The 27891-nt window shown below is 39.4% G+C and overlaps 1 protein-coding gene, 1 long non-coding RNA gene and 1 other non-coding gene across 7 annotated transcripts in view; all 3 read left to right on the forward strand.

The window, feature by feature from the left end:
- LOC126982694 (protamine-like) overlaps nucleotides 1-27891 on the forward strand; it is an 80693-nt gene that overhangs the window by 48113 nt on the left and 4689 nt on the right. The window contains exon 8 of the mRNA XM_050834973.1: nucleotides 9415-9468. Coding sequence (XP_050690930.1) covers nucleotides 9415-9468 — 54 coding nt within the window. The remainder of the gene's footprint in view (nucleotides 1-9414; nucleotides 9469-27891) is intronic.
- Trnaa-cgc (transfer RNA alanine (anticodon CGC)) lies at nucleotides 1087-1160 on the forward strand. The gene has a single exon. It is a non-coding gene; the product is annotated as a tRNA-Ala (tRNA).
- On the forward strand, nucleotides 9554-23366 carry LOC126983081 (uncharacterized). Of its 5 annotated transcripts, none has more exons than XR_007735507.1 (6): nucleotides 9554-10591; nucleotides 10758-10923; nucleotides 15997-16079; nucleotides 16329-16411; nucleotides 16740-17764; nucleotides 23120-23366. It is a non-coding gene; the product is annotated as an uncharacterized LOC126983081 (long non-coding RNA). The 5 variants fall into 5 exon arrangements; XR_007735504.1 differs by having other exon boundaries at nucleotides 9554-10508; XR_007735505.1 differs by lacking the exon at nucleotides 15997-16079 and having other exon boundaries at nucleotides 9555-10508.

Consider the following 27891-nt stretch of genomic DNA (forward strand, 5'->3'; position numbering starts at 1 on the left):
CCACTGAAGGAAGTGAATATTTATTTTTCGATAAAAAAACTACCTCTTGTTTGATTTACATTGTTTTTGATTTACGCAATGACCTCTTCAAGGACACAATACTCGCGTCAATCGTGTTTTTAGCTGTACCTGTAAGACGTGAGCATAGAGGTTATATCATACAAGAGGCTGAATTGAAAAGCTGTGTAAGGCCACCTCCTACAACATTCACCCTGGAGGACACATGGATAGGGCATTTTTTATGGGGGAAAAGTGCGTCTTAAAAGTCGTTAAAATACAGTACACCAGGTATTCAATATATGCGAGTTCAGTTATATTCGACTAACCTTAATGAGCCAAGTACAGGTAACACGATTGACACGAGTATTGTGTCCTTGAAGAAGTCATTGTGTAAATCAAAAACAATGTAAATCAAACAAGAGGTAGGTTTTTATCGAGAAATAAATATTCACTTCATTCAGTGGAGAGAGAGAGAGAGAGAGAGAGAGAGAGAGAGAGAGAGAGAGAGAGAGAGAGAGAGAGAGAAAATCCATATCACCGAGATATCCACTCAGGCACTCAGTCTCAGCCTCACTCGTGTGTTTTCTTGGTAGATGGTGGCTCGTGCTAATTGATCTCGCGCTAACTGAGGCTTTCGCGCTAATTTTTCTTTTCTTGGTAGATGGTGGCTCGCGCTAATTGCGGTTCGCGCTAATTATTTTTTTTCTTGGTAGATGGTGGCTCGCGCTAATTGCGGTTCGCGCTAATTAATTTTTTTCTTGGTAGATGGTGGCTCGCGCTAATTGCGGTTCGCTCTAATTGATCTCGCGCTAAGTGGGGATCTACTGTAGTTTGTTAATCACATCTGCCTTTTCCTTTTCCCATTTAGATATCTTTGTTTGTATGAACTGTTGTGTTTGTTGTTTTACTTCACAGTATTCTTTACATTTCTATTTCCATTTGCTATTTTCTGCAAGAAGTTAATAAGTTCCTTATTAACTTCTTTTCTTTTGTTTACAACCTTTTTTTTTTTTTTTTTTTTTTATGCGTCCCACCATCCTTTTAGTTTTCTGTTGGAGGTAAGTGTTTTCTTTATGCCCACATGGGGGCTTCGTGGTGCAGTGGTTAGCACACTCGGCTCGCAACCGAAAGAGCCCGGGTTCGATTCCCGAGCGGAGTGTGAAAATTTGGGCGGCTTTTCCGATACCCTATGCCCCTGTCCACCCAGCAGTGAATGGGTACCAGGTATTAATCGGGGGTTGTGTCCCGTCTCCTGGGGTCTGTTCCCTTCTCCTATAATTACTTCCCCTTCTGTCTCTCTCTGGCATATGACCACAGATGTTGCGCCCACTAAACCAACCTTCCAACTGTTCCCTTCTGTAATTACTTCACCTCCTGTCTCTCTCCGGCATATGACCACAGATGTTGCGCCCACTAAACCAAACTTTCCAACTGTTCCCTTCTCCTATAATTCCTTCCCCTTCTGTCTCTCTCCGGCATATGACCTTAGATGTTGCGCCAACTAAATGAAACTTTCCAACTTTTGTGCCCACAAGCTTTCTTGGTTCTTCTACCATTTTCACGTCCTTTTCCCATTGGTCTTTCTTTCCCGTCCACTTCTACCTGCATTGATGTTTCTACGTCTTCGTAATATTGCATCCAGTTTGCTTCTGTTAGACTCCACTTTGTTTCTCTGTGTTTTTCATTCATTTTTGTTCCCCTCTTTTCCTTGCCTTTGTTCCATGGTTATTCCTATCATCACATGGTCTGAAATGTCCATGTTTTCATTTGTCCAGAATTTTGTATCGGGTCTGTCTACAGCTTCATTAACTAGAATACAGTCTATTACCCATAGCTGGGCGTTATCGCGATACTTTATCGCTGATAACAAAATCGGGTTATCGGCCATCCGCTACTTATTTAAATATTAATCGGTATCTTCGTTACTTTTGTAACCAAACTAGCGATAATCGCTACTTTTTTCCGCCTCAGAAAAAAACAAAAAACATTGTGTCCTCCCTACTGCATGCATGTGGCCGGCACCAGTGTTGTGTGAAAAAACTTCGGAGAGATTTCAAACTTAGATCATCAACATTAAAACACTAGGTTATTTTTTATGTTAGACTCAAAAATCAATATATCAAAAAGATAAATCATTTAACTTTGCCCAAAAATGATTATTCACTGCCTCAGATTTGATATTCCATGTTCGTTTTTGAGCATGCCATGGTATTGAAGGTGTTGTGTTATTTGGTGTCCCATTGTCAAAAACTGGCGCTTTTGTTTACAAACACTGGTCTCTTGTGAACTGCACATGTTCAGACCAGTAAGCGTAGCCCTGTACAGTATCACAAAGCTTTTTAACACATTAAGAGTTGCTGGAAGGCTGAATCAGACATACAGTACCACCATCCTCGCTGTTTCTGGAACGACACTCTGTACATATAAATACAACTCGTACAGAGTGTCGTTCTAGAAACAGCGAGGATGGTGGTACTGTATGTCTGATTCAGCTTTCCAGCAACTCTTAATTACGGTTAAAAAGCTTTGTGAGACTGTACAGGTCTACGCTTGCTGGTCTGAGCATGCGCAGTTCACGAGAGACCAGTGTTTGTAAACAAAAGCACCAGCTTTTGACGGTGGGGACGCCAAATAACACAACACGGTTGAGGCGTTTCTAGCATTACCGTCCATAGGTACGTGTCAACATGTGGTTTTCAGGTTTTGTAAGTTTTCTAAAATACAGATAATGAAAATTTGAATTCATCTATGTATTTTTTATTTGAAATATCAATATAGTATCGTTTTCGCCTATCAGACTTATCGCTAGGTAGTATCGGAATTCTGGATTTATATCGGGTATCGGTTATCGCCTATATTTGTGTCTCCAGTTAACGAATATCGGTTATCACCGATAAGGTTTTCCATTATCAGGTATCGGTCATCGGGAATAAGGTTTTCTGTTATCGTGCCCAGCTATGGTAAATACAACTACACACTATGAATATGAGTATATGTTTGAGTGTGTGTGTGTGTGTGTTAGGAAGTCATTTGTTGTCACATATCATATATATATATATATATATATATATATATATATATATATATATATATATATATATATATATATATATATATATATATATATATATATATATATATATATATATATATATATATATATATATATATATATATATATATATATATATATATATATATATATATATATATATATATATATATATATATATATATATATATATATATATATATATATATATATATATATATATATATATATATATATATATATATATATATATATATATATATATATATATATATATATATATATATATATATATATATATATATATATATATATATATATATATATATATATATATATATATATATATATATATATATATATATATATATATATAAATTGATCTGGATAATGCAATTAAAATTTTTTTTTTTCTATACTAAAACGTTATAAAACATCACAAATAAATAAAAGTAACTACATATGTACTATATTAACACATTTAAAATTGATAAGAACAGTTAAAATGAATATGCTTTCTAATACGTATTGCCGAAATAGCTTGTAACGAATAGATCAATGTATTAGACAAAAAACATTAAACAAACTCAACAACACCACGTCCGCACCTTCGCCCCAGCAAGGACGTAGGTGCGGCGAACGAACAAACTACTGCACGACTACTCTCACACCGTACTCTCAAGACAACGACACAAACACGACTCCCCTCTCCACTCCATGCCACATTCCCCTTCCAACATACGAGTTGCGCGATAATATGAGTCATCATACTGTGTCTCCACCTGCACGATGCATCAAGGTCACACTTGCAAGCTTGCACAACCATTCACAATCGCACTCTGCAACATTCACAATTCAGATCTGCAACGCTCACAAGTATCAACATACACTGGTCCAGAAAAGGAGACACACAGACAAACATACAATAAAACGTTTACATCACATGTTTTAAGCGTACTACTTTGTTTAGCGTAGCGTGTGTTTGTTTGGTTTCATTGTTTACATCGTCAGTCGGCGGCGATAAAAAGGGCGGCCATAAATCCGGATTATCCGAAAAATCGGCTTATCCGAAAGAGGCTTCCCCCCTTCCATTTCGGATAATCGGGGTTTAACTGTATATATATATATATATATATATATATATATATATATATATATATATATATATATATATATATATATATATATATATATATATATATATATATATATATATATATATATATATATATATATCCCTGTCTCTCTGTGTCTCTTTAATTCGCTGTCTCTCTCTCTCATTAATTCTCTGTCTCTCTCTCTCTCTCTCTCTCTCTCTCTCTCTCTCTCTCTCTCTCTCTCTCTCTCTCTCTCTCTCTCTCTCTCTCTCTCTCTCTCTCTCTCTCTCTCTCTCTCTCTCTCTCTCACACACACACACACACACACACACACACACACACACACACACATATTTCTCTCTCTCTCTCTCTCTCTCTCTCTCTCTCTCTCTCTCTCTCTCTCTCTCTCTCTCTCTCTCTCTCTCTCTCTCTCTCTCTCTCTCTCTCTCTCTCTCTCTCTCTCTCTCTCTTACCTTAAAAGAATTTATTACCACAAAAAAATAAATTATCAACTTTATTAATCTCCTTACTTTACTTATAGAGACAAGAGAAGGAAGAGGAAGAAAAAGATGATGATGAAGAGGAAGAGGAGGATGACTTTGAAGACCAGCAGACAGACAGACAGACATTGGTGAGTGTTGAATCATTTTCCTTCCATAAAACTCTCCTTCCTTCCTTCCTTCATTCCTTCTTGTCTCTTGGATAGATTAGGATAAAAAGCCAGGTTATTTAAACCCTTCAGCAGTTTACATATTTGAGGTTTTCATAGGAGTTTTGAGAGGCATTTCCAGGGGTAGTTTAATGACCCTGGTGGTAGTGTGACCCTTCCTCTGTACCAAGAATTTAAAGGAACTCATTTGTCAAGACTTTCATTGGAGTTTGGGGCATTTCCAGGGGTAGTTTTATGACTCTGGAGGTAGTGTGACCCTTCCTCTGTACCATGAACCTAAAGAAACACATTTGTCTAGACTTTCATAGGAGTTTGGGGAATTTCCAGGGCTAGTTTAATGACCCTGGTGGTAGTGTGACCCTTCCTCTGTACCAAGAACTTAAAGAAACACAGATTTGTCTAGACTTTGAGTTCGTATGGGGTGGTACGCTGGTGCCTCCAATGGACTCGCCATAACGCTCATTTTGCCATTTTCCACCGACGAGAGAGCCCGGGTTCAATTCCCGGGCGGAGTGGAAAATTTTGAGCGGCTTTTCCGATACCCTACGCCCCTGTCCACCCAGCAGTGAGTGGTTACCAGGTATTAATCGGGGGTTGTGTCCCGTCTCCTGGGGTCTGTTCCCTTCTATAATTCCTTCCCCTTCTGTCTCTCTCCGGCAAGTGACCTCAGATGTTGCGCCGACTACATCAAACTTTTTCCAAACTCCCCCCTGTGCTAAGTCCTGTGATGTTTTCATATGTAGCTGTTGGCATATTCAATGAGTAAGTATATTTCTACTACACCAAGCAGGTGACGTCACTTATTCTGACTCGTGAGCTTTCATATTTGTCTGTTTATGTAATATATTTCATGGAGGCAGAGATTAAATTATTGTTTACAGTTTTACTAGTGACAGATTTTGTGAGAGCTTATACACCAGAATTTCACTTAACAGGTGAATCTTTTCTCCTTTCCTCCAATCTCTCCTTCCTAACTCCCTCCAATCTTTCCTCCTTCCCTCCAGTCTTTCCTCCTTTCCTCCAATCTCCTTCCTAACTCCCTCCACCCCTCCAATCTCTTCTCCCCAATTCCCGCCAATCTCTCCTTCCTAACTCCCTCCAGTCTTTCCTCCTTCCCTCCAATCTTTCCTTCTTCCCTCCAATCTTTTCTCCTTTCCTCCAATCTTTCCTTCCTAACTCCCTCCACCCTCCATCTTCGCCCCTATTCCCTCCAATCTCTCCTTCCTAACTCCCTCCAATCTTTCCTCCTTCCCTCCAATCTTTCCTTCTTCCCTCCAATCTTTTCTCCTTTCCTCCAATCTCTCCTTCCTAACTCCCTCCAATCTTTCCTCCTTCCCTCCAATCTTTTCTCCTTCCCTCCAATCTTTTCTCCTTTACTCCAATCTCTCCTTCCTAACTCCCTCCACCCCTCCAATCTTTCCTTCCCTCCAATCTTTTCTCCTTTCCTCCAATCTTTTCTCCTTTACTCCAATCTCTCCTTTCTAACTCCTCTACCCTCCAATCTTTCCTTCCCTCCAATCTTTTCTCCTTCCCTCCAATCTTTTCTCCTTTCCTCCAATCTCTCCTTCCTAACTCCCTCACTCTCTGTTTGGACACCGTGGCGATCGAACGTGGCTCTCGACCTCCTCTAATCCTGACAGAAATTACACATCTTTAAGTCCATGTTGGCTGCGCCGTGTATGGCGTGACTACTGTACTATGACGTCCTGATGACACACAACACATGTACACTGTTGTGATTTCCAGTGCTGCAAGTTTGTGACAGAACTGTTATATGTGCTGACCTAGTGATCTTCAGGCAACTGTTGTTAAGTGATACTACCATGCCTGACACTCGCAGTGCCTCTGCTGCGTCAAAGAATCCTAATCAGCGCTCCAGTGACCAACAGCAGTTGCCACTAAATCTACAACTACAACAATCAAGCACCAGCAGTGACGACCATGATCCTGAGAATCGGGAGGTGAACCAGCTACTCGACTCCCTATCCGAAGAATCAAAAACCCTAGTGAAAATGATTACTCCTGTGATCTCAAAGAAAATGAAACTCGAAACTGAATTACTGAAGGAAGAACTCATAAAGAAAGACTCGCAAATAACAAAGCTAAGTGGAGAAATAGTTGGGTTAAAAGAAAAAGTGCAAGAACTAGAAACAAGCAAAAATGGTGTCGACCAATATGAGCGTCGTGACACCATCTTTGTGAGCGGTCCATCATTACCTGACGAAACACCACACGAAAACCCACCTACCGTCATCACGAATGCATTCAAGGACCACCTGAGATTAAACATCAGTGTATCGGACATTAATATTGCACACAGGATTGGACCAGCAAACTCCCAACGCAAACGACCGATCATAGTGAAACTCTGCAGCAGAACCCTGAAGCACGACCTGGTTGGGGCTTGTATCCAAATGAAGCCTCAACTGTACATCAAGGAGAGCCTGACACCCAAACGACTCCTTCTCTTCAAGCAGGTGTTAAACATCCGACGAGCTCACAGAAACAAATTCCAGCAATGCCACACCAAGGATGGAAAAATAATTGTCAGGCTCAGGAACTCCACCATCAAGCATGAAATAATTGATCAGCAGACACTGATCACCTTCCTGAATGAGTACCCTGACATGAAGGACACCTGTCTTGAGTCACTCTAGTTTTGCTTCAGTCTCCTCACCATAATGCCATAAGGCACATTCCAGTAGTTTACAGTAATCATTTTATCCACCTTTAAGCTCCAATATGACACTCATACTTTATTACTAACATTAGATTACATAGTAATGTTACTATTAATGTCATCATTAATATTCATTATTACATATTACATATTAATGTCACCATCAATATTCATACCATTATAATTATTATTATTATTATTATTATTATTATTATTATTACTATGATTATTATTATTATTATTACTATTATTATTATTATTACTATGATTATTATTATTACTATTGCCATTGTTAATGCTATTCATTATTTATCAGTCTTACTGTTACTACTACTACTACTACTACTACTACTACTATCACTACTACTATTACTACTAAGTAATACTATACTAAGTACTACTACTACTTCTACTACTGCTACTACTTCTACTACTACTACTACTACTACTACTACTACTACTACTACTACTACTACTACTATTACCACTACTAGGTACTACTACTACTACTAAGTACTACTATACAAGTAATACTATATTATTATTATTATTAATTTATTATTATTATTATATTGTTGAATATCGTTGATACTATAACGGCTACTGCGACTATTGTTATTTTTTGCTTTATTATAATTATGATTGTCATTGTCCTTTCTACTCATTATTACTTTTCTGTAAAGTTTTTTTACTTATGTTAAGCAACATGTTCACAGTGCCACCCGGCGCGGCTAGACTTAGTCTTGTATCTTACTGCTTTCTTTCCATTCTCTTCTCTGACTCCTCTTCCATTAATCTTATGTCCCATCTCTATGAGACACTCTTTTATGATGATGAACACAGACATGCCAATTCAAATAACATAAGTATGGAGATAATCAATCAACTACACGGCCACATGGACTTTGAATCAATATCAAATTATAATGACCTTGTTACCTATAATAACCTCATTAAGACTCAACAGACATAATGCACATAAACTCGAGATCATTAACAAAAAAATCTGATAATATACAACTACTCCTCAGATCTTTACACATACAACCTGATATCTTGGCAGCCACTGAATCCTGGCTTACAGACAATAATAAACACCTACACGAATTTACAGGATACCACTCATACCATTTAACCAGAAATACGCGCAAACAGGGAGGGGTATCAATATTTGTGTCCAATCTAATACATTCTCAGGAAATCCAAGACTTGACAATAGTAAATGAAGATATAGAAATAAACACAATTAGGATAAAAACAAACTCATTAGGCTTCCTTCTATGCACGATTTACAGACCTAACAGTAAACACATTGCAGTTGATGAGTTCTCACACATATTGCACGAACTTTTGTGAGAGAAAGCAAAAAATAATAAAATCGTGCTGATTGGAGATTTTAACATTAATTTACTTGAACATACCTCTCACATCCCAACAATTTTGCACTTTCCCATCTCAGATCATCTCCCAATGTTCTTAAATATATCAATTCCCAAAGCAAATCAGAAACTCTATAAGAAAAAAATCCAAGACATATCTAATAATAATAAAGAACTGTTTTCAATTATTATTATTATTATTATTATTATTATTATTATTATTATTATTATTATTATTATTATGCACTATATTCAAAGATTGTTTTACTAAAGTTATGATTAAATTTTCTCATTATTGTAGGGCTATTGTATGTGTGAATTGTTTTCATTCTCTCTCTCCCTCTCTCTCTCTCTCTCTCTCTCTCTCTCTCTCTCTCTCTCTCTCTCTCTCTCTCTCTCTCTCTCTCTCTCTCTCTCTCTCTCTCTCTCTCTCTCTCTCTCTCTCTCTCTCTCTCTAATTTTAGCCTGAAAAGAATTTATAATTACCTCAAAAAATGAATTATCAACTGTATACTAATATCCTTACTTATCTTTAGAGACAAGAAGAAGAAGAAGAGGAAGAGGAAGACTGACAGACAGACATTCCATTGGTGAGTGTTAAATAATATTCTTTCCTTCCTTCCTTCCTGGCTCTTGGATAGGTTAGGTTAAAGGGGCCGATTATTAAACATTTCAACGCCCATACTCACTTCTGTAAGGCTTTCATAGTAGGGCTTTTTGGGCATGTCCTGGGGTAGTTTTATGACCCTTGAGGTAGTGTGACCCTTCCCCTGCACCATGAACCTAAAGAAACACATTTGACGAGGCTTTGGGAGGAGTTTTTGGCATTCCCACGGATAGTTCTGGCACGTGAGGAAGGGCGTCAGATGGTACATGGCGGACACGTTCTTTTCCTGCACAGAAGGGCACACACACACACACACACACACGCACACACAGAAAAAGGCTTTCAAAGTACGGCCTTTCTTTCCGTACTTTCTTGCGCAAAAAATACATGAAAGAGGTCGTTAAAAATAACAGAAAAGTGCTCACCCTTCCTCTTGTATGCACTTTGTTAGGCACTTTTCTGTGTTTTAAAAGCATGTACAGCAGGTGACCCTTTTCAACTGGACCGTAATTCAGTGGTTCGCCAGACACACCCAGTTGTCAATATGCAGATTTACCCCGTCTCCACACTACTAAACGTGGTACTGTGTCATTGTATTACCAGCTCATTATTACAACTCTGAACAACGGTCCGTTCTCTCATGTGGGACACACTGGTTCGTCCAACGTCCACACTCTGGGTGACCAATAAGGAGGGTAACCGTTGTGGTGTGGCTGGTGGAGTGTGCCGCTCCTCCACCAAGACCTGGCTCACTCTCCACCCTTTAACCAGGCCAGGCAATCCCTCCCACATGATTCTCATTTAGATATCGCTGAGAGCCATGACTGGCATAATGGTTGGTCTGTGGTATTGACTCCATATCCTGACCACTTAGTTAGCCTTGAAATAAGGGAGTTGTATGCAGAAATTATGGAGCGCTTGAACCAGTGAGTGTGATGATTTCTAGTGAGCATCTCCGTGGGGCGGCAACGCTATTGTTCAATGGTGTCTGGCATTTACAGCTTCTTGTTTACCACCAGTTAGGTGAGTGTAGGAAATGATTGAGGTGTTACTTACAGGGTTAAGGATCATGAAAATATTACAGCCTCTTGTTTACCAGCAGTTAGGTGAGTGTAGGTAATGATTCAGGAGTTACTTACAGGGTTAAGGATCATGAAAATATTACAGCCTCTTGTTTACCAGCAGTTAGGTGAGTGTAGGAAATGATTCAGGAGTTACTTACAGGGTTAAGGATCATGAAAATATTACAGCCTCTTGTTTACCTGCAGTTAGGTGAGTGTAGGAAATGATTGAGGTGTTACTTACAGGGTTAAGGATCATGAAAATATTACAGCCTCTTGTTTACCTGCAGTTAGGTGAGTGTAGGAAATGATTGAGGTGTTACTTACAGGGTTAAGGATCATGAAAATATTACAGCCTCTTGTTTACCTGCAGTTAGGTGAGTGTAGGAAATGATTGAGGTGTTACAGGGTTAAGGATCATGAAAATATTACAGCCTCTTGTTTACCAGCAGTTAGGTGAGTGTAGGAAATGATTGAGGTGTTACAGGGTTAACCGGTAACAGCGACAGCCAAATCTGTGGCTTTACTGTGTAGCAGCGACGGGCCAAGTTTGTAGCTTTACCGTGTAGCAGCGACAACAAATTTGTGGCTTTACCGTGTAGCAGCGATGGGCCAAATTTGTGGCTTTACTGTGTAGCAGCGACGGGCCAAATTTGTGGCTTTACCGTGTAGCAGCGACGGGCCAAATTTGTGGCTTTACCGTGTAGCAGCGACGGGCCAAATTTGGGGCTTTACCGCGTAGCAGCAAGGGGCCAAATTTGGGGCTTTACCGTGTAGCAGCGATGGGCCAAATTTGTGCCATGATATAAACCCCCCAAATTATATGATACATAATCTGATCACAAATGTTTTGATATATATTATTAAATGGTTTGTGTGAGGGGTGATTTTTTCTCATTTTTCTCGCTTGGAGGGACCATTAACCCTTTCATTGCTAAATGCTGGCAGCAAGCGTAAGGCGTATTTGCTGGCGTTGTTAAACACTCGCTGCGAGCTCCAGCCGCACTCAAATCTCCACGGATGAGTGTGTTCCAACACTGATTCTCACAACACAGGATTGCCAATTGAGTGTGTTCTTCACTAAATTTGGTGGAAAATCATGTCAGCCCAGCGCGGCAAATCTGCGGACGAGCAACTGGTGGATGTTGTTGACCAATGTAGCGACATTTTTGCATAGTTTCACATGACTGATATTTTGATCAAATAGTTGTAAATATTGCAGTTGTCAATACTGCCCTGCCAGCACCCCATCATCAAGAGATCTACAGTAGTTGCCTTACAGCTGACCGTCGCGCATGTATAAATGTACGTCTTCACAGGCAACACCCCCTCAACGTGCCTGTACTTTCGCAGGAGAGGTTTACATTACTGAATTGTATAGATCTTGGCCTCCTCTTTCCAATGGTGTTTTTGTTTTGTAACTGTGATGAATAGTTTTTGAGATATAGCAGTTAAAAGAGATGCCCCGCTGGGTGCCCAGCGTGCCTGAGGGATAGTCTCGTTGCGAGCGCTTAGCAATGAAAGGTTAACCCTTCCTATGTACCATAAACCTAAAGAAACACTCAATAGAACCTAATTATTCTCCTTTTGGCCTTTGGAAGTAGTTGATGTGAGGTCGGGTCATAGTAATTGCCCTCCTGAAATACATATTTAACAAGGCGCTCGTAGAAGTTTGAGGTCATTCCAGGCGTACCAGCTTCATGACCCAGGTGGTGGTGGTTTAATGACCCTTCCTATGCACCATGAATCTAAAAGAAACACTCAATAGAGTCTAATTAGTCTCCTTTTTGTCCTTTTGAAATAGTAGATGTGAAAGGCAGAAGTGTCTGATGGTCACATTCTTAAATATAGCCAAGACAAGACGGCTTTCCTAGGAGTCACAGGCATTCCAGGGTTGGCCCAGGTGGTGGTTTAACCCTTCCTCTGTACCATGAACCTAAGAAAACACTCATTAGAAACCGACTGACCACCTTTCGGCCTTTAAAATTGGTTAACTTGAGGGCTCAGAATGCCGCCCTAAGGGTGTGTGCCATGATTGACCTAAATTGTACACTGCCATATTACATTATTATAAGTCCACAGTGTTCCATCACAGCAACACTGTACCCAGCGTTGCCATGTACTCAAATCATTGCCTATATTGTTTCAAGGCCCTAAAACTATTGTACATGCACCAATAACCCCCTAAAATTAAAGTTAATGTTATTAGTGTCAAGTATTGATGCTTTTGTGGCAATACTTGTGAGTAAAAAACAGGAAATACGATATATGTTCATGGTGGTTCATGGTGAGCTGGCAACGTTGACTGTACCTCATATATCGCACTTGACTGGGGCCGCCAAAGGAGAAGCTAAATTGCACTTGCCAAACAGTAGAATCAATGGGGTTTACTCTAATGGGGTCCAGGCCTCCCAAAGGTACCCATTCCTCCCCATTACACTCAGGCAATGGTGGGATACATACAGCATGTTAGTTGAAGGTTAACCCAGTGGTAGCAGGGATCATGTTTCTTAATGGTCCCTATTCATTGCCAGTAAAAGTATACAGAATTATAATATCTGCCAAAATTAATACGTAAAGCACATACTGCACCATAGCTATACGATATATGAGGATGATAGGTATCTATTTAATAATGAGTCTATGCACCCTGCTGTGATTACACTGTTAAAAAATCTGCTGCAAGGCTTTGAGGCCTGTCACTAGTGGAGCCTGTGGCCACATGTCTGCAGACCCATTCATACGTTAGAGACAGACACACCAGTCGGCTGTGCTATTTGACGATGACTGAGGCCTTCACCGTCAAGGATAATGATGACTTTGTGGCGGTCTTGTGGGGTCTGCATTGCCACCAACTTGGGCATGTCTTTGGCCAGTATAGTAAGACAGTTTGCTTCTTACATCAGCTATTTCTAAGGGCTAAAGAGGGATCAGTTGGGTTGCAATGAGTGTTTTTGGGTTCATGCAACTGAAGAAGGTTAGGCCAGCACCAGGGTTATAAACTACCCTGGAAATGCCCACAACTCCTTGGAAAGCCCTGCCAGATGTGTGTTTCTCCCACTCCACTTCCCTTCCCTTCCCATCCCTTTCCTTCCCATCCCATCCCATCCCTTCCTCTCCCATCCCATCCTTTCCCATCCCATCCCTTCCCATCGCTTCCTTCCAATCCTATCCCTTCCTCTCAGGGAATTTTGATGCTTGTAAATCCAAACACTCGTACAACTTGTATAATGTAACCCTCGTAAGAAGATGGCTCCACTATAAACACTTGCCTGCGCCATGATGGGCTGGGGCCGAATACCATCCAGGCCCCTCAAGCAAGCCTACCGGCGCAATAGGAGGAGATGTAAAAAAAAACAAAAAAAGCAGAGGTATCACTGTGCCGTCAATTATCCCGAGTTAAAAATTCCTTGTTCTGCCGCATACAACTGTTTCCTTAATATAAAGCATGTTAATTTTCTTGGGGGGGGGGACTTAAGGCCGCTTTCACAGTCGTTATGTTTGTTTTGATCGCTACCAATGATCGCCGCTGTAGAATTTCCACTTAAAACTGGCCGATGGGGTGGTAGTGGGGTTAGCCTAGCCTTGCCACACACTCTCAACTCCTCTCGCTTCCTCTGCAGCCGCCACCACCCCATAGGCCAGTTTCACGTGGAAAACTATAGCATCGATCGGCGCCATTGGTAACGATCAAAACAAAGCTTCCCTAAGTGCCGAAAGTCTGTCATAAGCAGCGTGAACTTCATCTAATTCACCCCAAAGTAACCTTACTCTGTCTTGAATGACCCTAAACTAATGTAATTCACTCTCATCTTACCTAAAACTACAGTTGAATTACCCTAAACTTGCCTTAAAATATTCCCCTTAACGTAATTCACTCCAAGGTAACCTGAATCTGACCTATCCTGACCTTACCTTAATATCCTAACCTTACCTTAACTTATCCTGACCTTACCCTTAAGTGAGGGTTTCAGGACGGTACAGAATTTTGCTAATATTTTCTGCACCTGTACATGTATGTTCATAAGCCCAGCATAATTTTTCATTAACACTATTTTATTATTATTATTATTATTATTATTATTATTATTATTATTATTATTATTATTATTATTATTATGCACTATATTCAAAGGTTAGGTTATATATTATGCATTCAAAGATTGTTTTACTAAAGTTATGATTAAATTTTGTTATTATTGTAGGGCTATTGTATGTGTGAATTGTTTTGATTCTCTCTCTCTCTCTCTCTCTCTCTCTCTCTCTCTCTAATTTTAGCCTGAAAAGAATTTATAATGACCTCAAAAAATGAATTGTCAACTGTTTACTTATCCTTACTTACCTTTAGAGACAAGAAGAAGAAGAAGAGGAAGAGGAAGACTGACAGACAGACATTCCATTGGTGAGTGTTAAATAATTTTCCTTCCTTCCTTCCTTCCTGGCTCTTGGATAGGTTAGGTTAAAGGGGCTGATTATTAAACATTTCAACGCCCAAACTCACTTCTGTAAGGCTTTCATAGTAGGGCTTTTTGGGCATGTCCTGGGGTAGTTTTATGACCCTTGAGGTAGTGTGACCCTTCCCCTGCACCATGAACCTAAAGAAACACATTTGACGAGGCTTTGGGAGGAGTTTTTGGCATTCCCACGGATAGTTCTGGCACGTGAGGAAGGGCGTCAGATGGTACATGGCGGACACGTTCTTTTCCTGCACAGAAGGGCACACACACACACACACACACACACACACACACACACACAGAAAAAGGCCTTCAAAGTACGGCCTTTCTTTCCGTACTTTCTTGCGCAAAAAATACATGAAAGAGGTCGTTAAAAATAACAGAAAAGTGCTCACCCTTCCTCTTGTATGCACTTTGTTAGGCACTTTTCTGTGTTATAAAAGCATGTACAGCAGGTGACCCTTTTCAACTGGACCGTAATTCAGTGGTTCGCCAGACACACCCAGTTGTCAATATGCAGATTTACCCCGTCTCCACACTACTAAACGTGGTACTGTGTCATTGTATTACCAGCTCATTATTACAACTCTGAACAACGGTCCGTTCTCTCATGTGGGACACACTGGTTCGTCCAACGTCCACACTCTGGGTGACCAATAAGGAGGGTAACCGTTGTGGTGTGGCTGGTGGAGTGTGCCGCTCCTCCACCAAGACCTGGCTCACTCTCCACCCTTTAACCAGGCCAGGCAATCCCTCCCACATGATTCTCATTTAGATATCGCTGAGAGCCATGACTGGCATAATGGTTGGTCTGTGGTATTGACTCCATATCCTGACCACTTAGTTAGCCTTGAAATAAGGGAGTTGTATGCAGAAATTATGGAGCGCTTGAACCAGTGAGTGTGATGATTTCTAGTGAGCGTCTCCGTGGGGCGGCAACGCTATTGTTCAATGGTGTCTGGCATTTACAGCTTCTTGTTTACCACCAGTTAGGTGAGTGTAGGAAATGATTGAGGTGTTACTTACAGGGTTAAGGATCATGAAAATATTACAGCCTCTTGTTTACCTGCAGTTAGGTGAGTGTAGGAAATGATTCAGGAGTTACTTACAGGGTTAAGGATCATGAAAATATTACAGCCTCTTGTTTACCAGCAGTTAGGTGAGTGTAGGAAATGATTCAGGAGTTACTTACAGGGTTAAGGATCATGAAAATATTACAGCCTCTTGTTTACCTGCAGTTAGGTGAGTGTAGGAAATGATTCAGGAGTTACTTACAGGGTTAAGGATCATGAAAATATTACAGCCTCTTGTTTACCAGCAGTTAGGTGAGTGTAGGAAATGATTGAGGTGTTACTTACAGGGTTAAGGATCATGAAAATATTACAGCCTCTTGTTTACCTGCAGTTAGGTGAGTGTAGGAAATGATTCAGGAGTTACTTACAGGGTTAAGGATCATGAAAATATTACAGCCTCTTGTTTACCTGCAGTTAGGTGAGTGTAGGAAATGATTGAGGTGTTACTTACAGGGTTAAGGATCATGAAAATATTACAGCCTCTTGTTTACCAGCAGTTAGGTGAGTGTAGGAAATGATTGAGGAGTTACAGGGTTAAGGATCATGAAAATATTACAGCCTCTTGTTTACCTGCAGTTAGGTGAGTGTAGGAAATGATTCAGGAGTTACTTACAGGGTTAAGGATCATGAAAATATTACAGCCTCTTGTTTACCAGCAGTTAGGTGAGTGTAGGAAATGATTGAGGTGTTACTTACAGGGTTAAGGATCATGAAAATATTACAGCCTCTTGTTTACCAGCAGTTAGGTGAGTGTAGGAAATGATTGAGGTGTTACAGGGTTAACCCGGTAACAGCGACGGGCCAAATCTGTGGCTTTACTGTGTAGCAGCGACGGGCCAAGTTTGTGGCTTTACCGTGTAGCAGCGACGGGCCAAATTTGTGGCTTTACCGTGTAGCAGCGATGGGCCAAATTTGTGGCTTTACTGTGTAGCAGCGACGGGCCAAATTTGTGGCTTTACCGTGTAGCAGCGATGGGCCAAATTTGTGGCTTTACTGTGTAGCAGCGACGGGCCAAATTTGTGGCTTTACCGTGTAGCAGCGACGGGCCAAATTTGGGGCTTTACCGCGTAGCAGCAAGGGGCCAAATTTGGGGCTTTACCGTGTAGCAGCGATGGGCCAAATTTGTGCCATGATATAAACCCCCCAAATTATATGATACATAATCTGATCACAAATGTTTTGATATATATTATTAAATGGTTTGTGTGAGGGGTGATTTTTTCTCATTTTTCTCGCTTGGAGGGACCATTAACCCTTTCATTGCTAAATGCTGGCAGCAAGCGTAAGGCGTATTTGCTGGCGTTGTTAAACACTCGCTGCGAGCTCCAGCCGCACTCAAATCTCCCACGGATGAGTGTGTTCCAACACTGATTCTCACAACACAGGATTGCCAATTGAGTGTGTTCTTCACTAAATTTGGTGGAAAATCATGTCAGCCCAGCGCGGCAAATCTGCGGACGAGCAACTGGTGGATGTTGTTGACCAATGTAGCGACATTTTTGCATAGTTTCACATGACTGATATTTTGATCAAATAGTTGTAAATATTGCAGTTGTCAATACTGCCCTGCCAGCACCCCATCATCAAGAGATCTACAGTAGTTGCCTTACAGCTGACCGTCGCGCATGTATAAATGTACGTCTTCACAGGCAACACCCCCTCAACGTGCCTGTACTTTCGCAGGAGAGGTTTACAGTACTGAATTGTATAGATCTTGGCCTCCTCTTTCCAATGGTGTTTTTGTTTTGTAACTGTGATGAATAGTTTTTGAGATATAGCAGTTAAAAGAGATGCCCCGCTGGGGTGCCTGAGCGTGCCTGAGGTGATAGTCTCATTGCGAGAGCTTAGCAAGGAAAGGTTAACCCTTCCTATGTACCATAAACCTAAAATAAACACTCAAAAGAACCTAATTATTCTCCTTTTGGCCTTTGGAAGTAGTTGATGTGAGGGTCGGGTCATAGTAATTGCCCTCCTGAAATACATATTTAACAAGGCGCTCGTAGAAGTTTGAGGTCATTCCAGGCGTACCAGCTTCATGACCCAGGTGGTGGTGGTGGTTTAATGACCCTTCCTATGCACCATGAATCTAAAAGAAACACTCAATAGAGTCTAATTATTCTCCTTTTTGTCCTTTTGAAATAGTAGATGTGAAAGGCAGAAGTGTCTGATGGTCACATTCTTAAATATAGCCAAGACAAGACGGCTTTCCTAGGAGTCACAGGCATTCCCAGGGGTTGGCCCAGGTGGTGGTTTAACCCTTCCTCTGTACCATGAACCTAAGAAAACACTCATTAGAAACCGACTGACCACCTTTTCGGCCTTTAAAATTGGTTAACTTGAGGGTCTCAGAATGCCGCCCTAAGGGTGTGTGCCATGATTGACCTAAATTGTACACTGCCATATTACATTATTATAAGTCCACAGTGTTCCCATCACAGCAACACTGTACCCAGCGTTGCCATGTACTCAAATCATTGCCTATATTGTTTCAAGGCCCTAAAACTATTGTACATGCACCAATAACGCCCTAAAATTAAAGTTAATGTTATTAGTGTCAAGTATTGATGCTTTTGTGGCAATACTTGTGAGTAAAAAAACAGGAAATACGATATATGTTCACGGTGGTTCATGGTGAGCCGGCAACGTTGACTGTACCTCATATATCGCACTTGACTGGGGCCGCCAAACCCTTAGGAGAAGCTAAATTGCACTTGCCAAACAGTAGAATCAATGGGGTTTACTCTAATGGGGTCCAGGCCCTCCCCAAGGTACCCATTCCTCCCCCATTACACTCAGGCAATGGTGGGATACATACAGCATGTTAGTTGAAGGGTTAACCCAGTGGTAGCAGCGGGGATCATGTTTCTTAATGGTCCCTATTCATTGCCAGTAAAAGTATACAGAATTATAATATCTGCCAAAATTAATACGTAAAGCACATACTGCACCATAGCTATACGATATATGAGGATGATAGGTATCTATTTAATAATGAGTCTATGCACCCCTGCTGTGATTACACTGTTAAAAATCTGCTGCAAGGCTTTGAGGCCTGTCACTAGTGGAGCCTGTGGCCACATGTCTGCAGACCCATTCATACGTTAGAGACAGACACACCAGTCGGCTGTGCTATTTGACGATGACTGAGGCCTTCACCGTCAAGGATAATGATGACTTTGTGGCGGTCTTGTGGGGTCTGCATTGCCACCAACTTGGGCATGTCTTTGGCCAGTATAGTAAGACAGTTTTGCTTCTTACATCAGCTATTTCTAAGGGCTAAAGAGGGGATCAGTTGGGTTGCAATGAGTGTTTTTTGGGTTCATGCAACTGAAGAAGGGTTAGGCCAGCACCAGGGTTATAAAACTACCCCTGGAAATGCCCACAACTCCTTGGAAAGCCCTGCCAGATGTGTGTTTCTCCCACTCCACTTCCCTTCCCTTCCCATCCCTTTCCTTCCCATCCCATCCCATCCCTTCCTCTCCCATCCCATCCTTTCCCATCCCATCCCTTCCCATCCCTTCCCTTCCAATCCTATCCCTTCCCTCTCAGGGAATTTTGATGCTTGTAAATCCAAACACTCGTACAACTTGTATAATGTAACCCTCGTAAGAAGATGGCTCCACTATAAACACTTGCCTGCGCCATGATGGGCTGGGGCCGAATACCATCCAGGCCCCTCAAGCAAGCCTACCGGCGCAATAGGAGGAGATGTAAAAAAAACAAAAAAACAAAAAAAGCAGAGGTATCACTGTGCCGTCAATTATCCCGAGTTAAAAATTCCTTGTTCTGCCGCATACAACTGTTTCCTTAATATAAAGCATGTTAATTTTCTTGGGGGGGGGACTTAGGGCCGCTTTCACAGTCGTTATGTTTGTTTTGATCGCTACCAATGATCGCCGCTGTAGAATTTCCACTTAAAACTGGCCGATGGGGTGGTAGTGGGGTTAGCCTAGCCTTGCCACACTCTCAACCCTCTCGCTTCCTCTGCAGTCGCCACCTCCAGATAGGCCATTTTCACATGGTATACTATAGCATCGATCGGCGCCATTGGTAACGATCAAAACAAAGCTTCCCTAAGTGCCGAAAGTCTGTCATAAGCAGCGTGAACTTCATCTAATTCACCCCAAAGTAACCTGACTCTGTCTTGAATGACCCTAAACTAATGTAATTCACTCTCATCTTACCTAAAACTACAGTTGAATTACCCTAAACTTGCCTTAAAATATTCCCCTTAACGTAATTCACTCCAAGGTAACCTGAATCTGACCTATCCTGACCTTACCTTAATATCCTAACCTTACCTTAACTTATCCTGACCTTACCCTTAAGTGAGGGTTTCAGGACGGTACAGAATTTTGCTAATATTTTCTGCACCTGTACATGTATGTTCATAAGCCCAGCATAATTTTTCATTAACACTATTTTATTATTATTATTATTATTATTATTATTATTATTATTATTATTATTATTATTATTATTATGCACTATATTCAAAGGTTAGGTTATATATTATGCATTCAAAGATTGTTTTACTAAAGTTATGATTAAATTTTTTTATTATTGTAGGGCTATTGTATGTGTGAATTGTTTGGATTCTCTCTCTCTCTCTCTCTCTCTCTCTCTCTCTCTCTCTCTCTCTCTCTCTCTCTCTCTCTCTCTCTCTCTTTCTATAATTTTAGCCTGAAAAGAATTTATAATGACCTCAAAAAATGAATTATCAACTGTTTACTTATCCTTACTTATCTTTAGAGACTAGAAGAAGAAGAGGAAGAAGAGGAAGAGGAAGAGGAAGACTGACAGACAGACATTCCATTGGTGAGTGTTAAATAATTTTCCTTCCTTTCTTCCTTCCTTCCTGGCTCTTGGATAGGTTAGGTTAAAGGGGCTGATTATTAAACATTTCAACGCCCAAACTCACTTCTGTAAGGCTTTCATAGTAGGGCTTTTGGGCATGTCCTGGGGTAGTTTTATGACCCTTGAGGTAGTGTGACCCTTCCCCTGCACCATGAACCTAAAGAAACACATTTGACGAGGCTTTGGGAGGAGTTTTTGGCATTCCCACGGATAGTTCTGGCACGTGAGGAAGGGCGTCAGATGGTACATGGCGGACACGTTCTTTCCTGCACAGAAGGGCACACACACACACACACACACACACACACACAAAAAGGGCTTCAAAGTACGGCCTTTCTTTCCGTACTTTCTTGCGCAAAAATACATGAAAGAGGTCGTTAAAATAACAGAAAAGTGCTCACCCTTCCTCTTGTATGCACTTTGTTAGGCACTTTTCTGTGTTATAAAAGCATGTACAGCAGGTGACCCTTTTCAACTGGACCGTAATTCAGTGGTTCGCCAGACACACCCAGTTGTCAATATGCAGATTTACCCTGTCTCCACACTACTAAACGTGGTACTGTGTCATTGTATTAACAGCTCATTATTACAACTCTGAACAACTGTCCGTTCTCTCATGTGGGACACACTGGTTATTACAAAGTACACACTATGGGTGACCAATAAGGAGGGTAAGCGTTGTTGTGTGGATGGTGGAGTGTGCTCCTCCACCAAGACCTGGCTCACTCTCCACCCTTTAACCAGGCCAGGCAATCCCTCCACATGATTCTCATTTAGATATCGCTGAGAGCCATGACTGGCATAATGGTTGGTCTGTGGTATTGACTCCATATCCTGACCACTTAGTTAGCCTTGAAATAAGGGAGTTGTATGCAGAAATTATGGAGCGCTTGAACCAGTGAGTGTGATGATTTCTAGTGAGCGTCTCCGTGGGGGCAACGCTATTGTTCAATGGTGTCTGGCATTTACAGCTTCTTGTTTACCACCAGTTAGGTGAGTGTAGGAAATGATTGAGGTGTTACTTACAGGGTTAGGATCATGAAAATATTACAGCCTCTTGTTTACAAGCAGTTAGGTGAGTGTAGGTAATGATTCAGGAGTTACAGGTTTAAGGATCATGAAAATATTACATCCTCTTGTTTACCTTCAGTTAGGTTAGTGTAGGAAATGATTGAGGTGTTACTGGGTTAAGGATCATGAAAATATTACAGCCTCTTGTTTACCAGCAGTTAGGTGAGTGTAGGAAATGATTGAGGTGTTACAGGGTTAGGATCATGAAAATATTACAGCCTCTTGTTTACCTGCAGTTAGGTGAGTGTAGGAAATGATTGAGGTGTTACTTACAGGGTTAGGATCATGAAAATATTACAGCCTCTTGTTTACCAGCAGTTAGGTGAGTGTAGGAAATGATTGAGGTGTTACAGGGTTAACGGTAACGGCGACGAGCCTCTTGCTTTACAGTTAGGTGAGCGTGGGGCCAAGTTGGCTTTACCGTGTAGCAGCGACGGGCCAAATTGTTTGGCTTTACCGTGTAGCAGAGACGGGCCAAATTTGGGGCTTTACCGCGTAGCAGCAAGGGGCCAAATTTGGGGCTTTAACGTGTAGCAGCGATGGGCCAAATTTGTGCCATGATATAAACACCCCAAATTATATGATACATAATCTGATCACAAATGTTTTGATATATATTATTAAATGGTTTGTGTGAGGGGTGATTTTTTCTCATTTTTCTCGCTTGGAGGGACCATTAACCCTTTCATTGCTAAATGCTGGCAGCAAGCGTAAGGCGTATTTGCTGGCGTTGTTAAACACTCGCTGCGAGCTCCAGCCGCACTCAAATCTCCCACGGATGAGTGTGTTCCAACACTGATTCTCACAACACAGGATTGCCAATTGAGTGTGTTCTTCACTAAATTTGGTGGAAAATCATGTCCAGCCCAGCGGCAAATCTGCGGACGAGCAACTGGTGGATGTTGTTGACCAATGTAGCGACATTTTTGCATAGTTTCACATGACTGATATTTTGATCAAATAGTTGTAAATATTGCAGTTGGCAATACTGCCCTGCCAGCACCCCATCATCAAGAGATCTACAGTAGTTGCCTTGCGGCTGACCGTCGCGCATGTATAAATGTACGTCTTCACAGGCAACACCCCCTCAACGTGCCTGTACTTTCGCAGGAGAGGTTTACATTACTGAATTGTATAGATCTTGGCCTCCTCTTTCCAATGGTGTTTTTGTTTTGTAACTGTGATGAATAGTTTTTGAGATATAGCAGTTAAAAGAGATGCCCCGCTGGGGTGCCCGAGCGTGCCTGAGGGGATAGTCTCGCTGCGAGCGCTTAGCAATGAAAGGATTAACCCTTCCTATGTACCATAAACCTAAAAGAAACACTCAATAGAACCTAATTATTCTCCTTTTTGGCCTTTGGAAGTAGTTGATGTGAGGGTCGGGTCATAGTAATTGCCCTCCGTAAAAACATATTTAACACGGCGCTCGTAGAAGTATGAGGTCATTAAAGTCGTACCATCTTCATGACCCAGGTGGTGGTGGTGGTTTAATGACCCTTCCTATGCACCATGAATCTAAAAGAAACACTCAATAGAGTCTAATTATTCTCCTTTTTGTCCTTTTGAAATAGTAGATGTGAAAGGTAGAAGTGTCTGATGGTCACATTCTTAAATATAGCCAAGACAAGACGGCTTTCCTAGGAGTCGCAGGCATTCCCAGGGGTTGGCCCAGGTGGTGGTTTAACCCTTCCTCTGTACCATGAACCTAAGAAAACACTCATTAGAAACCGACTGACCACCTTTTCGGCCTTTAAAATTGGTTAACTTGAGGGGCTCAGAATGCCGCCCTAAGGTGTGTGCCATGATTGACCTAAATTGTACACTGCCATATTACATTATAAGTCCACAGTGTTCCCATCACAGCAACACTGTACCCAGCGTTGCCATGTACTCAAATCATTGCCTATATTGTTTCAAGGCCCTAAAACTATTGTACATGCACCAATAACGCCCTAAAATTAAAGTTAATGTTATTAGTGTCAAGTATTGATGCTTTTGTGGCAATACTTGTGAGTAAAAAAACAGGAAATACGATATATGTTCACGGTGGTTCATGGTGAGCTGGCAACGTTGACTGTACCTCATATATCGCACTTGACTGGGGCCGCCAAACCCTTAGGAGAAGCTAAATTGCACTTGCCAAACAGTAGAATCAATGGGGTTTACTCTAATGGGGTCCAGGCCCTCCCCAAGGTACCCATTCCTCCCCCATTACACTCAGGCAATGGTGGGATACATACAGCATGTTAGTTGAAGGGTTAACCCAGTGGTAGCAGCGGGGATCATGTTTCTTAATGGTCCCTATTCATTGCCAGTAAAAGTATACAGAATTATAATATCTGCCAAAATTAATACGTAAAGCACATACTGCACCATAGCTATACGATATATGAGGATGATAGGTATCTATTTAACCCTTGCATCCGATGACGCAGTATACGCGTCATTTCGTCTCTCGTAGCATATCCGAGTGACGCGTATACTGCGTCATGGTCATTTCAGCCAGTGTGTGTTTTATTTCTTCTCGGGTATAGTACGAGATCTTTCAGAATGATGGCCGGATATGATACGGTGTTTTACGATCCTCCAAATATTTTTCTAATGTCAGAATATGAGGGAATTTCACGCACTCATAGTGGATCTTTGCAGACGGTTTCTGCCACTGGTAGTCAAATATCCTTGGTTTCTACCACGAAATAACACAAATAAAGTGAGGGAAAAATGATACTTGCGAGTGTGGAATTATCTCGCCCACAAAGCTGCCATGCAGTACATCCTCGCACTTTTGGTACGTCATGTATCAACATAATAATTCTTCGCCCCTCCCTTCCCTGCTCCTCTCATCTGTTTTTGCTTTTATTTTTTCCTTTTCTCTGTTATTATGAAATGAGAGAGAGAGAGAGAGAGAGAGAGAGAGAGAGAGAGAGAGAGAGAGAGAATCTTCAATTTACGGCCAGGCAGTTGTAAGTCACCCACAATAAAAACGTGGTTATCCATCCATACGTTTTCTGGAGATGACAACCAAAGAAAATGGCCATAAAGGCATGGCTTTATGGTAGACTATTTTATAATGGGATTCACCTGCAGCAAAATTATTTTGAGAAGCATCGTCTAATCATACCTTTCTCTGTTTTTTCTATCCTATTTCTTTCACCCTATATGAATTAACATTATCACGTAAAGGACTAGTAGCTACTGTAAATCTGTTGCGTGTTTGTTCACATCCCCCCCTCTCTCTCTCCTCTCTCTCTCTCTCTCTCTCTCAGGCAGCCCCGAAAAACATACACACACACACACACACACACACACAGATCCCAGCCTCTGTCATCACTTCTCCCCCTCCCCTAACCTCTCACACTCCCATTCCATCCCCTTCCCCCTCTCTCTCTCTCTACCTCTAAGAGAGAGAGAGAGAGAGAGGGGGAAGTAAGATATATGTTGAAGCTGTGACTCAAACACGTAGTAGCCGCCGTAGCTCAGTGGGCAGCGTGCTCAATTCGCACGGGAGAGACTCGAGTTCGATCCCCAGCAAGGAGATTGGGTGGGCATCAACAATATAAAACAACAGAGTTGCATGCTGTATCACTGAGCTACGACGGTTACTTTTTGTCAAAAAATCCTCTCTTCTCAATAAATCCTCTCTCTCCTCAATAACTTCTCTCTCTCCTCAATAAATTCTCTCTCTCTCTCTCTCTCTCTCTCTCTCTCTCTCTCTCTCTCTCTCTCTCTCTCTCTCTCTCTCTCTCTCTCTTCTCAATAAATCCTCTCTCTCCTCAATAAATTTCTCTCTCTCTCTCTCTCTCTCTCTCTCTCTCTCTCTCCTCAATAAATCTCCTCTCTCTCCTCAATAAATCCTCTCCCTTCTCAATAAATCCTCTCTCTTTCTACATACGAGCAATCCGTACCTAGCCAGTGCGTAATGTTTATATACGAGGCGGCCTGCCGAGAGGGTTTAAGTGACCTTTTCTTCAGTAAATTAAGGGTTGGATCAGTTTTCCTCCCAGAACACATTGCAAGAGTCCCGACCCTTGTTTATAACATATACAATGTCCCACGTCCCATCTCGGCTGGACGCTGGGCAGTTTTTGTAATGTTGGCTTCGGCTTCTCAGATTTTGATGCGTTTTGTTAGATTTCTCCATCGTTTCTATACGTATAGGTGTTGTTAGTACCTCAGTGTCTTTCTTAATGATTATTTCGTATATATATCATTCCATGTTATTTCAGTCATTCCATTCCTCCTCAGCGCGTAATATACGAGACGTTCAGCCAAGATTGGGTTTAAGTGACCTGTTCTCGAGTATATTAGGGTTCGATTCCTTCCCCCAGAACACTTATAAGACTGCCGACCCCTTGCTTTTACCATATACAAGGTCTCTTATGCCTATCTTAGCTGGACGTCTTGTAGTTTATGTAAAATTTGCTTCGGCTGTCACAGGCATACTTATTGCATGATATACTTATTGCATAGTATTGCAATATATATATATATATATATATATATATATATATATATATATATATATATATATATATATATATATATATATATAGGGCATATTTATTGCTAACTTATTGCATGATATAATTAGTTCATATTATTTAAATATATATATATATATATATATATATATATATATATATATATATATATATATATATATATATATATATATATATTGCATGATATACTTATATATATATATATATATATATATATATATATATATATATATATCTATATATATATATATATATATATATATATATATATATATATATATCTATATATATATATATATATATATATATATATATATATATATATATATATATATATATATATATATATATATATATATATATATATATATATATATATATATATATATATATATATATATATATATATATTGCATGATATATATATATATATATATATATATATATATATATATATATATATATATATATATATATATATATATATATATATATATATATATATATATATATATATATATATATATATATATATATATATATATATATATATATATATATATATATATATATATATATATATATATATGTATATATATATATATATATATATATATATATATATATATATATATATATATATATTGAATATATATATATATATATATATATATATATATATATATATATATATATATATATATATATATATATATATATATATATATATATATATATATATATATATATATATATATATATTGCATATATATATATATATATATATATATATATATATATATATATATATATATATATATATATATATATATATATATATATATATATATATATATATATATATATATATATATATATATATATATATATATATATATATATATATATATATATATATATATATATATATATATATATATATATATATATATATATATATATATATATATATATATATATATATATATATATATATATATATATATATATATACTTATTGCATATAGATATAATATATATATATATATATATATATATATATATATATATATATATATATATATATATATATATATATATATATATATATATATATATATATATATATAGATATATATATATATATATATATATATATATATATATATATATATATATATATATATATATATATATATATATATATATATATATATATATATATATATATATATATATATATATATATATATATATATATATATATATATATGGCATATATATATTGCATATATGTATATATATATATATATATATATATATATATATATATATATATATATATATATATATATATATATATATATATATATATTTTCTGAAAT

Source organism: Eriocheir sinensis, chromosome 5 (genome assembly GCF_024679095.1).
Source record: "Eriocheir sinensis breed Jianghai 21 chromosome 5, ASM2467909v1, whole genome shotgun sequence".
NCBI classification, from domain to species: domain Eukaryota; kingdom Metazoa; phylum Arthropoda; class Malacostraca; order Decapoda; family Varunidae; genus Eriocheir; species Eriocheir sinensis.